General features: G+C 61.7%; 1 protein-coding gene across 1 annotated transcript in view; it reads left to right on the top strand.

Annotated features, from left to right (window-relative positions):
- The window catches only part of WNT7B (Wnt family member 7B), a 54,474-nt gene extending 40,895 nt beyond the window's left edge, over positions 1–13,579 (top strand). Inside the window, exons 3-4 of the mRNA XM_070370071.1 lie at positions 4,749–5,020; positions 10,852–13,579. Coding sequence (XP_070226172.1) covers positions 4,749–5,020; positions 10,852–11,331 — 752 coding nt within the window. The 3' untranslated portion in view covers positions 11,332–13,579. The remainder of the gene's footprint in view (positions 1–4,748; positions 5,021–10,851) is intronic.
- Positions 13,580–14,887: the final 1,308 nt, after the last annotated feature.

Genomic DNA, 14,887 nt, shown 5'->3' on the forward strand with positions numbered 1-14,887 from the left:
GCCCCCTCCCTGCTCACATGGGGGCTCAGGGAGTAACGCTGCGGGGTGGGGGCACACAGAGGAGTCAGACATGGATCCCGTCCACCACCCCTGCAGCCTGCGGGCACCTGGCAAGAGCCAGGGGCGGGCATTTCACCCCAAAGCAGGGCTTCGGGAAGCAGGGGTCCTCCTATCTGCGTTCAGAGCCTGGGTGAGCTGCAGGCACGTGGGCAGGCAGGCAGGGCTCCATGAAGAGGGAGCCATGTTCTCCACGTAGGCAGCAAGGAATTGGGCCTTGCCCTGTTTATCCCAGCAGAGTGGTGTGCATGGGGGCGCAGCTGCACCTGCCCACAGGCGACCAGCTGTTGGGCTTGGACAAGCAGGGCTTCAAGGAGTGGTGGGTGGGACAGGTGGGCAGGGCTGGAGGGCATCTCAGGGGCCCGGGAATCCCGGATGTTTGCTGGGACAAGGCCCACGGGTTTGAGGGGCTTCTCTCTAATCCAAGCCCTCCCCCTTCTCACCCTGGAGGACAGGCAGCCGCCCCGGTGTGATCTGGTGGGGGAGGGGCCCATGTCCTCCCTCCAGGCCAGGCACACTGTGAGTTGGCCCCCAGAGTCAGCGTCCAGTTCTGTGAAATGGAGCGACAAAGCCGTTGCATTAAATGAGATGCGCCTGCAGAATGCAGCGGGGCGGGGGTGAGCAATCCCCTCCATCCCGAACCCCACGTGACTCCTCAGCTCCCCAAACCATGCCTCCCTCATGCTCACCTCCCGCTTGTCTCCATGGTGAGATGAGAGGGCTTGGCTCATTAAAACCAAATAAAAAAGGAATTAGCGGGAGTGGCAACCGGGTGAGTAACTGATGAGTAACTGGGTCTGAGCTGAGTACGGGGCAGAAACCAGGCGGGAGCAGAAAAGATGGGAGGAGGGGTTCTGTGAAATGCCCTCCAAACACGCAGCCGTCCCTGGCCTGGGCACCTGCTGGCCTGCCTGGCGCTTTAGGGTGGGGATGTGGGAGTCCCCCTTCTGGCTGCTGCTGGGGAGGAGGGCGTTTGGGGAAGAAGAGGATGGAGTGCGGGGCTCCAGGGCCTCCAAGGGCACGCCCACATCCTGCTCGCACAGGCAGGGCTTGGTTGTGGGACTTTTAACTCCGTGGGCCTGGCCTCCTGGTGGATTACACAACCAGAGGAGATTCCTCACCCCCTGCCCGGTGCCCAGCGTGTGGCACGCCCATTCCGAGGCTAGCTCTGCCTCCCCAGGGCTCCCAACCAGTGTTCACCTGCTGGTTAGCACTCCCCCACCCCCCACCCCAGCGCCCACAGATGCAGAGGCAGAGGCAGAATCTCACCGCCTCCAAGGGGCTGTGCATCCTCTTCCCAGTCTCCTCCTGCCCAAGATGACTGAGGGCAAAGGGCCACGGAGCAGGTAGGATGACCTCCATGACCTATGCCCCAGGCCCTCCCTCTGCAAAGCTGGGCTTGGATTCCACTGCCCGGGTTCAAGTCCTGCTTCAGCCATTAACACCTCGTTTCACAGCTTCCTGATAGCTCAGTTGGTAAAGAATCTGTCTGCACTGCAGGAGACCCCGGTTCAATTCCCAGGTCAGGAAGATCCCCTGGAGAAGGGATAGGCTACCCACTCCAGTATTCTTGGGCTTCCCTTGTAGTTCAGCTGGTAAAGAATCCACTTGCAATGAGGGAAACCTGGGTTCCATCCCTGGGTTGGGAAGATCCCTTGGAGAAGGCAAGGGCTACCCATTCCAGTATTCTGGCCTGGAGGATTCCACGGACTGTATAGTCCATGGGGTCACAAAGAGTTGGACACTACTGAGTGACTTTCACTTCACATCACTTCACTTCACAGCTTCTGTGTACTTCGGTGTTCTCACCTATGATATGGGAATAAGGATAAAACCTGTCACATGATCGTCGGGACAGGTCGATGAGGACACGTATGAAGGGTCAGGGAGTGCTGGTGCTGTGAGAGCCGGTGAGGAGGAGGGAAGCACAGCTCCGCTGATCTGCTTGCTAAATAGTTCCAGGAGTCCCCTCGCCCCGCAGCCAGTATGGGCTCTAAGATCTAAACCCCGCAGCTTCTCTCTCACCCTCACACTGGCAGAAAGTGCCACCTGCTTCACGGGACATCTCTGGCCACCCACACACTGGCTCCCTGGCACCTCGGCCACCTCTTTTTTCACGACTCTTGATCTCCTACTCCTGGCCCAGGAACACCAAACTGTTGCACACCTCTGCACCTGCTGTATGTGCACCAGGAGCGTGCACCCACCACACAACTATACGTACACACACTCACATACTTGGACACCATATACACAGTCACACACACCACACACACATTCACACATACACACATTCACACACACAAACCATGATGAGTTAACACATACTTCTTGTTAAGACTTACTTTAAGATGTCACCTCTTGCAGGAAGCCTTCCCTGACTACTCCACCCCACCCCCAACCCCCCACTGAGAGGCAGGTTGAGGAATCCTTGGAGGTTCCATGGTTCCTTGTGGCCTCCTTGCAGAGCTCCGTGGTCACCTTCTCTCCTGGACCCCGAAGTTCACTGCCACCTCCCCTGCCCATGCATGAGCTAGTCAGCAGGCTCTGCTGGGCTCGGGCGACACCAACACCAGCAAGAGTTCAGGTGCCCACTTCACACCGTGCTCTCCCTGTCCCTGTCTGTCTGGTGCTCCTGGCTAGTGGCCTGGATGGTGTGGGACCAGGGCTCCTCCGTGCTTCTCCAAGAGCCCCTCACTGGGCTGAGGCGGACTTCTGACTGAGCAGTGCCATCAGAGTGGTCCCCAGGCAGGAGGGGAAAGTGTAGGCAGGACGGGCCTGCCCGGAAAGAGGGGCGGATGAGCAGCAAGGCCCTGGGAAGGCGGTGCCCTTTGCAGCCCCTGGTCTTCCTAGGGAGGAAGGGATGTCGGATACCACCCTTCCCTCAGCTCTTCTCAGAGGATGGAAATTTCCAGGAAGCCATGGCCTGCTCCGAGAGGCAGAGGCCGACCAAAGCCTCCTCCGCCCTGGGCCCCTGAGACCTTGGTCCTCATCCTGAATGGGAGAAACCCCGGGAGCAGGGACCCCAGATAAGTGAGCCCCCAGAGTGTAGGTACTCGCTCAGGATGAGTACCCCCACCAAGGGTGAGCCTCCTAGGGGAGTGGGGACCCCCTCTGGATGAGCCCCCCTCAGCCGGTTGGTGGGTGAAGAGGCGGGCCCCAGAGCACAAGGCCAGCACCCAGGACAAGGCCGGGCAGGCAGTCGGTGCTCAGTGGATGCTCGTGGAATGGACCTAACTTGACTCTCAACCCTTTCTCAACCTGGGGGACCATGCCAGCCCCCAACAACAGGAACAGTAGGCAAGCACACGGGGCATGTTGGCACTCTTGGGTGGGCTTGTGCGAGGAGGGCTCCTGGGTTTCCAGGCCCCCCCTGAGTCCAACTGGGCCACGCCCTGCTGTGGCTGAGGGCACCACCATTGCCGCTCACCAGAGCTGGGCTTTGGTCCAGTCAACACCACTGAGCTCCAGACCCGTAGTGGCAGGTGCTGGGGACCACACAGTCTCAGTCGTGGCCCTCAGGGAGCCTCTCTGCTTGTGGGCAAGGTGAGGGGTGCCCGAGAGACTGGGGCTGGAATGGCTGGATGCACAGGCAGGGGACGGGGCGTGGGAAATAAAGAATTCAAGTTGGGACTGCCCAACTAAGGGGCCTTTGACCCACGTGGAGCCAGGAAGTCCCAGTGGTCGGGCTCACCGGGTGAACAGTGTCAAGAGCAATGAGAGGGTCAGATCTGCCACTGAGGGTGGTCAGGCAGCCCGGGCTGTCTTCTGGCTGGTGGTCTGGAAAGGCTGCTTGGAGGAGGAGACATTGGAACTGGCGTTGAAAGGTTGTAAAAATTTGGGCATGAAAGGGAAGGAAATTCCACCCAAAAGACCAGGAAACCTCCAGGAGCATGTGACCAGCACCGGAATTTGAGTTGTTTGGGGTGGAAGATAGGGAGAGAGGGCTGGGGATCCAACCTGCACGGACTTCAGGCCTTCCCTTTCCAGCTCAGGCAGAGGAGAGGGAGGGAATGTGTATGTAGCACAGGTGTGTGCGGAACTGCACTTTGCACCCGCCTGGAGGATGGCTGGGGAGTGCGGGTGGCAGGGGAAACCCGTGCCCCAGCCTGGGAGTTCAGTGGCCCCTGAAGCAGGTAGGGCTGATGGAGAAGGAAGATTCAGGCGGCCAGGGCCTGGTGAGGGGGTGACAGTGGGTGGTTAGAGAGAGAGATGGCAGCAAACGGGTTCGGGGTCCACTGCAAGCTCGGAGGATTCTGCCTGGCCCCTGGCCGGTGGGGTGGGCGCCCCTGAAGGGATCAGCACAGGTGGTCCGCTCCTGAAGAGCAGCGCTGGGAGGCTGGCAGAGGTGCAGACCCCAAACAGCCCCTCCCAGGACCCCCGACTGCGTTGTCTCCCAGGAGGAAACTGGGCCCCCGCCCAGGCTCCTGGGACAGAAAGAGAAGGGTCTTCCGTGTGGCGGCAGGGCCAGGGCACGCACCGAGTGCCCAGGGTGTACTGTCCTTACGACAAGCCCTGCCAGGTGGGCTCCATCAGCCCGACGTGGCTGAGTCGGAAGCTCAGAGAGGGCCAGGGCTGAGCCCAGGGTCACACGGCTGGCCGGCAGCAGGATCAGGGCCCAGCGCCTGGCCCCGAGCCCACGCGGCCGGGACCTGCGGGGCTCACCGTCCGCACCCGTCCCCTCCCCGCAGGGAGCCGTGAGGCCGCCTTCACCTACGCCATCACCGCGGCCGGCGTGGCCCACGCCGTCACCGCCGCCTGCAGCCAGGGCAACCTCAGCAACTGCGGCTGCGACCGCGAGAAGCAGGGCTACTACAACCAGGCCGAGGGCTGGAAGTGGGGCGGCTGCTCCGCCGACGTGCGCTATGGCATTGACTTCTCCCGGCGCTTCGTGGACGCCCGCGAGATCAAGAAAAACGCCAGGCGCCTCATGAACCTGCACAACAACGAGGCGGGCAGGAAGGTAGGGCGGGCGCGGGGCGGGGCGCGGCTGCGGTGGGCGGGGCGACGCGGAACTGGGCAGAGCGCTGTGAGCGGGGCGGGGCGACGGTGGGCGGGGCAGGAGCTGGAAGGGGAGGGGCGATGCAAGCAGGGGGAGGGGCTGGGACGGCTGGGCGGGGCAGGCCTGCTTCAGGTGTGACAACTGAGTTACCCAGTTATCCAGGGAGGGTCTGGACCTCTCTGAGATTTGGGCTTCTCTTCTAGAGAAGGGAGTTGGTGAACTGAGGCCTGAATGTGCTGGGTGGGTAATGCTGAGCACAAGCCATCACTTGTCCATCCCAGAAGGTGGGCCTTTCTATTCCCATTGCAGAGATTTGAAAACTGAGGGTGTGTTTTCACACTGAGAAGTGATGTGTCCGCAGACCCCAGCTGGTGGGCAGTGGTGTAAGACGGGGACCCTTTTTGCACATAGGGTAGGAGCCGGGCCTGGCAAGCGTCGTGCGGGAGCAGATCACAGTCTGTCCCTCCCCCGCTCCTATAGGAGTCATGCCAATACACCCAGAAAGGCTTCCTGGAGGAGGTGGCCTTTGATTCATTTTGAGAGGCTGGAGGAAGGGGTGGTGCCAGGAAGCAGGAGCAGCCTGAGGAAAGGCAGGAACTGAGTTGGAAGTTCTCGAGCAGCCAGCTTCATGTGTAGGGAGGGGTGCAGAGAGGTGCGTGATAACGGAAGACATTCAAGCCGGGACACAGTGGGGAAGAAGTCAGGGCGAGTCCAGCTCCGCCTTGGGGAGATGAAGGCCCCAGATACTGGGCTGGGAGGAGCGGCCGCCATGGCGGCAAGATGGCCCGAGATAGAGCAGCCAGCTGAGCGGAACGCCTCTGGGTCTGGTGCTCCAGCCCCAGGGGCTGCACCCAGGGCACCAGGGCCTGAGGGGCTCTGCAGGCCAGGGGCAGACTAGCCTTTCCAGGCAAAGAAGCCTTGAAAATGCCCTCTGCCCCCAAGCCCTGAGCTGATCTCATTCACTCAACCAATGCTCCTGCCCAGTCTGTGTGCCAGGCATCATGCTGGGCACAGGGCACAGGTGGGGTGAGACATGCCTTGGCTGTGGGAGCTCCCCCAGCACCCAGTGGGTCCACATGCAGGGAGCCCAGGGGCCTGAGGGAGGGGTAGCAGTAGCTTTCTGAAGGCAGTAGTGTCCTAGGGAGACCTTGAAGGACATGCCAGAGCTGAGAAGAGCAGAAGCAGGGTGTGAGAGGTGAGGGCAGGGAAGGGGCCCGGGGGAAGAGGGGGCCACTGCAGAGGGTTCAGGCCTGTGGGAGCACCAGGGGTGGGTGAGACAGGGCTTGAGACATATGCAGGGGCCAGCCCAGAATGGGCCTTGAACGCCAGGCCCAGGCTCTGACTTCACCTTGTAGAAGTGGAGGTCGCCTTGCAGCCCGTGCTTGTTCCGTTATGGTCAGAGGAACAAATAGTGAAGAAGGAGTCTTCATTTCTGGACCTCCATGGAGCTCTCAGACAGCATGAAGGCTGTGGATTCTCCGTGTCTGTGTGTGTGTTAATCTCTTAGTTAGGTCTGACTCTTTGCAACCCCATGGACTGTAGCCCGCCAGGCTCCTCTGTCCATGGAATTCTCCAGGCAAGAATACTGGAGTGGGCTGCCATTTCCTTCTCCAGGGGATCTTCCTGACCCAGGGATCGAACGTGGGTCTCCGGCATTGCAGGCAGATTCTTTACCATCTGAGCCACAAGGGAAGCCCCAGGCTCCATTCTCTGGGAGCAGGCAATGGTGATCTGTGTCTGGAAGGGTAGAGGAAAGAGATTCACTTACATGGAGGACACCAGGAGGGCTCCCTGGAGGAGGAGGCACATCTGAAGTCTAAACTGAACCAATCCCCTTTGAGCCTCTGCAGTGGCTTAGGTCTTGAGCAGGGGCTTTCCCACACCCCTGGGAGAACAGTCTCACTGTCTCCATTTTATATTTGGGGACTTGGTGGCTGGCGGGGGAGAAGGGGTGGCAATTGCCAGGTGGTAAAAAGGCATAGGGGAAGTGGAGACTAGCAGGATTGGGCCTGAGGCAGACAGGAAGGCTGACAACAGGAGGCTGGTGATGGGCCTGGGGCTGTTCGGGGGTTGGGGGGAATTGGGATGGAGAAGAGTCAATATGCTGGGGGAGTTTGACTGGGGTGGAGCCGTGAAACCCGGAAGCCATGCTCTAAGGAGAAGCAGACTGGTGGAGGCAAGGTGGGGGGCAGATGAGCCGTGCGAGGGCCTGTCGGGGCCAGGGCAGCCACGGCAAAGGCCTCTAACGTGGTTGGCAGCCAGGATTCTCCTGCTGACACTGTCCCCAGCTGTCCACGAGGCCCTGGCTGACCCTGTCCCTCTCCCACGTCCATCTCCTCCCCCGCAGGTAGAAGGTACCTTGTGCCCCTCCCCCCTGCCCCCCCAGCAGCCCCGACCCCATGGGGCTGTGCAGCCCATGTGTAGTCTGAGCTCTTGGAAAAGGCCAGTGGTAGTGACCACACAGGGCCCCCTGGGGGCTTATCATGGCAGCTGAGACGGGTGAGTATGGCTTCTGAGGTTTCCTGGAGAGCTGAGTCCAGACCTTCACGGGTCACTTCAGTGCTGGGCACTCCGGCCCACTCGTGGAGCAGCCAGGCCCGACCCCCAGCCCCCGGGCCTTGCACGGAGTTCAGCAAGTCAGGAGGAGAGGAGGCTGTTGCTGCTACACCGAAGTCCCACAGCGAAGTGGCTTCTAGCAAGAGGAATTTGTTCTTGCACAGAGCCAGAGGCCGAAAGTCAAGGTGTCCGTAGGCCCGAGCTCCCTCCCGAGGCTCCAGGGCAGGGTCCTTCCGGCCTCTTCCAGCTCCAGGGGCGCGGGCGCTCCTTGGCTTGTGGCCGCATCACCCAGTCTCGGCTTCTGTCTTCACATGGCCCTGCTCTGTGTCTGTGTTCCCTCCTCTTCTGTCTCTTACAAGGACACAGGTCCCTGGACTCAGGCCCCTCCCAAACCAGGACCATCTCATCACGAGTCTTACCTTACTTACATCTGCAAACTTCCGATCTCCAAAGAAGGGCATATTCTGAGGGGCTGAGTAGACACATTTGGGAGGACATTCTTCAGCCCACCCCAGACTGGCACATGGCCCACTGAATCCCTCGTGGGCCAGGAGCAGACAAGCTGAGCGTGCAGACCTGCTCAACTCTGAGCTCCTCAGGGTTTTGGTCCACCAACCGGGGACTCCCCCTGACTGAGCACCCTCCCCAGAGTGTAGGCCAGCCCCTATTCTGGGAAGAACCCCAGTCTGCCCTTTTCTGGAGCTCCCTAGGGCAGGAGTGAGGCCCAGGGCTCAGCCAGCAGCTCCTCTGGGCAGGGTGGGTCGCTCTCCACTCTCCTAGGTGGTCTCCTGAGGCAGTAGGGGCTGGCGCCACCATCTCTCTCTCTCTTATCATGAGGGCACTGAAGCCGGAAACAGCACATTCTTGAATCCTGTGATCACTTCCCGGGAGAGTGAGCCCCGGGGACCCAGCCAAGCAAGGCTTCAGCCCTTTGCTCTGCACACAGCGGTCCAGTCAACTTCATCTGCGGACTGTCACTGGCCACAGAGGAGCTGACTGTGGAGGGAAGGGGTTCAGGGCGGGCGGCAGAGCGAGGCGGGGGGCAGCTGTTCAGCGGGCCAACGTGGGCACGCCGGTGGACCACCCGGCCTGCACAGAGGCTAGCCTGGACACTCTGCCAGGTCTCTGGCCATCACCGCCCATCTGAGGAAGCACCTCCTGGGCCAGCAGCATGGGGTAGGGCCAGGTGCCCCCCAGGCTGGGGCTCTGAGAGGGCTATGCATCCGGTCAGCTCCTGGCCTGGGGCATCCATGGCAGGCAGCGTGACCAGGCCAAGGAAGCTTCCAAGCTCTGAAGGGCAGATTAGTAGAGTGAGGGGCTTTCGGGGAGAGGGAAGGTCCCCTGGAGGAGTGTCGGGAGCCGCATTAGGCATTACTGGCAATGTCCTGCCAAGCAGAGGAGGGCATGGGAACCCACTCCGGGATTCTTCCTGGAGAATCTCATGGACAGAGGAACCCGGCGGGCTACGGCCCATGGGGTCACAAAGAGTCAGACATGACTGAAGCAACTTAGCTTACAATGGTCCAAGCAAAGATGATCGTGGGGTGGGGTGGAAGGAGGGGGAGGAGAGGTTGGACTGGGGTGGACAAGAGTGAGGAGAGGGGTGGGAGGCAGATGAGAGGCCTAGATACATTTTTTCTGAAGAGGTCGCACCTTCACCCAGACCCCCAGACCAGACTTCTGGCCAGTGCCTTTGACCCAAACGCCCCACGGCAGTCATCAAGCGCTGCCATTCCAGTTCTGAATATTCCCCTGGGCCCCCTCTCCCTCCTCCGAACATGGGGTCCCTCCCCACCTCGGCCAGGACATCATCCGCCGGGACATCATCCGCCAGGACATCATCCGCACAGGAGAGGAGACTCTCGCCCCCTAAACTTCAGGCCGCTAGCCGCGCGTTGTGCTCCTTTGGGTCGAATCTTCCCTTCGTGGTGATGGTGGCGGCTCTCCAGACCTTCTCGCGATGCACCCCTCCTGGAGTGCCGCTCCTCTTTGTCTGAGGAGCTTCTGCTCCTCCGTCAACGCCTAGCACAGGCACCACCTCCCCCAGGAAGCCCCACGCCAGCACCCCCCCCCTCACAGGCCCCTGCGCTTTGCTGCTTTGTCTCAGTTTCCTGGGCGTCCCGGGCTTCCTCGCCTTGGTCCAGGGCCCCGTGCGATCAGGGCAGGCAGGAAAGGGATTGGGCAGTCCCCAATACCGTGGGATGTTTCTCTCTCTGTTTCTTTCATTTGTTCATTCATTCATTCATTCACTGAGGGTCAGGGCTGGGGTTCTGGACCAGGAGGCAGAGGGTGGCCAAGACCACGCAGGGCTAGGCTGTCGCAATGAGGACAGCGGGAACTAAGACAGCTGACAAATGGCCCTTGTGCAGCCGTGGGGCGGCAGCTAATGATTCCCCATCTTTAATCAGGCCCGGCTGGCAGGGCCTTTTCGATCTGAGTAAATGAGTGCCCGGGGTCAGGGCTGGCTCTGGGAATCAGCCTTCCGGGGCCAAGGAGGGAGGCCCAAGGAAAACACACGGCTGCACCCATCACGGGCCCTCGGGGAGCTGGGGAGAAAGAACAACACTGGTCGGAGGGCGGCTTCCCAGCAGACGGCACGCCTGGGCCTCACTGATCCATGCGCTCACCCGCCGCCTGCCCCCACTCCGTCCTTCAGCAAAGGTGTACAGAGCTCCATGTGCGTGCCAGGCTTCCATTGAACAGCCACTTATTAAGTGCTGACTGCATGCCAAAGCCTACACCAGGCACAAGGGTGGGGAGCAGGACAGACCAGAGGGGGGGGTCCACATTTACTGAGCACCTGCTCTTGCTGGACCTGCTACCCCACCTGGAGGGTGCATGCACCAGCTTCTTCACCTGCTACAGTGAGTCCCACTCCTGCCCCATCCACTCAGCCTGTTTCCTCATCAGTGCGTTGACTTGCAGCTCCCTGAAGGGTTGTGAGAATCTCGAGGAACACATTTGATGAGCACATGCCTTGCTCTGCCGAGTTCTGAATATTCTCATGGGGACCCTCATAGGGTCTCATGCAGTTAGGGACCTTGTGGTCAGTAGCCCCATTTCATGGATGAGGAGACTGAGGCTCAGAGAGGAGGAAACACTGATGTGTGGTCACACGGTGGGAAGTGGGTAGCCAGATCTGGGTCAGATGGAGGCGAGGTGGCAGGCCCCCCACCACCTGCCTCCCCTCCGCCTCTCCTCCCCAGCCCATACTGAGCCTGCCCTGTGGCCCGCAGGTCCTGGAGGAGCGCATGAAGCTGGAGTGCAAGTGCCACGGCGTGTCAGGCTCCTGCACCACCAAGACGTGCTGGACCACGCTGCCCAAGTTCCGCGAGGTGGGCCACCTGCTGAAGGAGAAGTACAACGTGGCCGTGCAGGTGGAGGTGGTGCGCGCCAGCCGCCTGCGCCAGCCCACCTTCCTGCGCATCAAGCAGCTGCGCAGCTACCAGAAGCCCATGGAGACGGACCTGGTGTACATCGAGAAGTCCCCCAACTACTGCGAGGAGGACGCGGCCACGGGCAGCGTGGGCACGCAGGGCCGCCTGTGTAACCGCACGTCGCCCGGCGCAGACGGCTGCGACACCATGTGCTGCGGCCGGGGCTACAACACCCACCAGTACACCAAGGTCTGGCAGTGCAACTGCAAGTTCCACTGGTGCTGCTTCGTCAAGTGCAACACGTGCAGCGAGCGTACCGAGGTCTTCACCTGCAAGTGAGCGGCCCCGCCCACTCCGCCCGCGGCCCCGCCCGCCCCGCCCGCGGCCCCGCCCACTCCGCCGCGGCCCCGCCCCGCCCCCTTGGCATCTCTGCCCCGGCCTGCCTGACCGCGCGGGCCAGAGGGGTGTGCAGGAGGTGGGCGCTCCAGGCTCAAGAGCGCTCCCACGGGCCGGTCACCTTTTCCTGGCCCACCAGCGGTTCTCTCCTGCCACGCCAGTCCCCTCTTGTGGCAGAACAGTGCCCATCAGCTGGTCCAGAGGGCAAGGCCGATGGCGTGAGTGTCCCCAGCGGCGCACAGTGCATTTCTTCTCTCTGGGACAGTGAACCTCAAGGACACACATGCTCGGAAAGCAAGGCGACAAGCCTCCGAGCGTCCTTCTCTCCCAGCCTGGTGGTACAGGACGCAGAAAGACTTCGTCCCAGGCCTCAGCAGTCACTGGGCTCTGCGGCAGTCTGGGCAGATGTCGACAAAAATTATTTATGTTTTCTTAGTATCCGAAGAGGATTTTAGCACTAAGGCATAGCCGGTCCTAACTCTGTACTCTGTTAGTGTGTCCCCTTGCCCCCCTCTGCTCCCTCCTCTGGCCCCTGGGTACCCGCGGGAGTATCCCTGTGCATGGCCCTGTCCAGGGGGAGGTGGCCAGTGCACGTGGTCTCCACGTGAGCTGGGCGGGGGGCACGGCCGAGAGCCTGTGAGGAGAGCCACGGACAGGGATCTCTGGCCCCTTCCTCCCTTCTTTTGAAAATCATATCTAGCAAATCAGATTGTCACCCACGTCAGGTTCCAGGAGTACTACGTCCCTGAGTGTGTTGCTCTTCCAGCCCCCCACCAGCCTGACACCCCCTGGTTTACAGAAACCCCTCCCACCCTGGAATCAGCTGGACCCCCAGGACAGCACCATGCCGGGGCAGGCTGGTGGGACAGGGGGACAGTTCAGGGGTATTTGCCTTATTTGACAGATGGGGACCCTGAGGCCCGGAGCAGCTCAAGCACCAGCAGGGGACCCGCAAGGCTGCGAGTGGAGGCTCTCCCCTGGGCTCAGGCTGCCTGACGGTCATCCCAGGGCTCCTGACCTTGAAGGACGTGCTCTGGGGACACCCAGGGTGACAGGCAGTCCCCATGCCTTGAAAACTCTGGCTGTGCCCTTCCTCCCCCTGCCAGCTTCAATGGGGTCCACGCCCCTTGCCTCGAGGTGCCTTTGAGGGTTTCTCTGGTGGTCTCCTTGCCCAGTCCAGCTCCTTTCATCCTGACCCTGATGCTGAGAAAGCTCGGATCCAGGGCACTGCTCCGCCAGGGTCCCACAGCTGCGCCAGCAGATGGCTGCCCTCCAGTCATCTGTGGTCCCCACCCCACGCAGACCTTTCCATGAGGTTAAGTTACCCTGAAACCTGGGAGACAGGAATGGAAAGGGGTCCTGCTTGACTCTAAGCTGTGGGCTGGGTGGGGAGAGACTCAGTGCTGGACATGCCCTCTGCCAGTACTCCTGCCCACCTTGGGGAGACCGAGGCACGAGGTGTCCAGGGCCAGAAAGGACGGTGTGCACCACCATCCATGCGCTCGTCCCTGTTCTGAGCTTAAGGCGTTTTCTCTCAGAATCCCATGGAGACAATCTTCAGGCCACTAACCAGACAAGTGGGCTGGACACTAGCCTGGGGTGAGTGGCCTTGGGCCCTGGCCCTGGTGTCTACCCTGCCTGCCCGCACGATGCCAGGACATGCCACCAACAGCTGCTGTCCTGGGAGCTCCCAGGCCACTGTGAATGCCCCCAAGCCCCCTTCCCACCACCCCACCCCAGGTCCCAGGATACCCCGCTGAGTCCACAGGCCTAGCATCCTCTGCCAAGAAACCTGGTTAACTTATATTGTTATATAGCGTCGAAATGTCTATAGTGTCTTTTAAATTATTGTGACCTACACTGGGTACTGGGGGGCAGGGGGATGGCCACGCTGTCCCCGAGCTAGGCTCCTCCTTCTGCTTGAAACCGGCCCTTGGACCTTGGGGCCCCTGATGCCACCAAGTCACGTGCACTGTCCCTCGGCTACTCGGTGGCCGCCACCGAGACCCCGCCCTCCCCTAATAGGATGTCACCCTTCCCTTGGGTGGGGGCGGGGCTGTCGTGTGGCCCAGGCAGGGACGCTGGTGGCCAAGGCGCTGTGTGTCCTTGCGGTGGCCACCCCCCCACCCCTTCAGGAGAGCTGGCGGGTTTCTGATGGGCTGTGTCTGGGCTCCCCAGGAGGGGAGCGCTCGGCTCCAATAAAGCTGGAATCAGAGAAGCAAGTGTGTGAAGTCTCTGCAGCCCTTGCCGCGGGAGTAGGAGAGGGACTCACGAGCAGTCCCCTGAGGACAAGGCCTCCCACCCTTTGGACCCTGTGTGTGGGCAGAGCTGGCGCTGTGCTGATGGCTCTTCCCCCACGCCGTCCTCCACACCTTGCTGCGGGGGCTTGGTTCTCATCCTGCCTGTCCCCAAGAACTTTGGGCCTGTCCCCACCAAGCAAGGGCCACAGCTGGGGGGCTGGACACAGACTCTGAGGCCTCCCCAGACAGCCTGGGTCAGGCCACAGGGGCAGGAGGGTCAGCCTGGTGCCAGGGGGCTGCTCTCGGGAGAAGAGGGGCTGAAGGTGGGAGGCCCTGGCCCCATCTGTCTCCCTCGGTGTCTCCTTCCCCCTATGACCCCAGTGGGATCTGTCCTCAGGGTCCCTGTGGGTCTGTCCAGCTATATCTGGGTGGTTGTGACTCCATGACCCCCCCCCATCCCAGGGCGCTCCTTGCCCTCTCTGGGGGAGGCCAGGCAGCCCGAGGTCCCTGGGAGCTCCACGGGCCCCTGACTGGCCATCAGGCCTCGCTGCTTCTGCCAGAGGCCCTGTGAGCAGGGAGGATGAATGGCATTCCTGCTGAGGGCTGGAGGCATGCAGTGGGGCCGGTTTGGCCACTGCCCGCTGTCCCAAGGCAGCCTGGCATCACACAGCCCCCATCCGCCTGGGCACCCGGGCCCAGATCCAGGGGGAGGGGCCCCCAGGTGGGCTTTCGGAGGAGGACGTGCCCCTCAGGGCGTGGAAAGGGAGGGAGACGGGGCAAGCCCTGGACCTGAAATCTCAGCTCTGTCCCTCCTGGCGCCCCCGCCCTGGGCACAGCCTCTAGTGCCCCTGCACCCGTATTTATCAGCGTCTGAATCAGATACACCAGCGTCCCCATCCCAGAGTGGGAGGTGGCTGGGGCCAGGACTCGGGGGTCGACGGGCTTTGGGGGGCCCCAAGCCAGACCCTAAGGGCCCCAGGGAGATTGGCAGGAGGCCCCTGCTCCCCACGAGACGGTGAGTGCGTCTGCGGTGGCGGCGACCGCAGAACGCCAGGGTCCGGCTACTCCCACAGGGCCAGGAATGAGGAAAGAGCTCCGAGAATGCCCCGGCCCCAGTGCCCAGACTGTACTCACTGCTTGGCCATGGTTCAACCCCAGCCCCGGCCTCCCAGGGCCGCCCAACAGACCCTCCAAGAAGCCCTGCCCCAGGCGTTGAGCCCACACGGCCTGGCCCGGTCTGGGGGCCCCCAGACCTCCCC

Source organism: Bos mutus, chromosome 5 (assembly GCF_027580195.1).
Source record: "Bos mutus isolate GX-2022 chromosome 5, NWIPB_WYAK_1.1, whole genome shotgun sequence".
NCBI classification, from domain to species: domain Eukaryota; kingdom Metazoa; phylum Chordata; class Mammalia; order Artiodactyla; family Bovidae; genus Bos; species Bos mutus.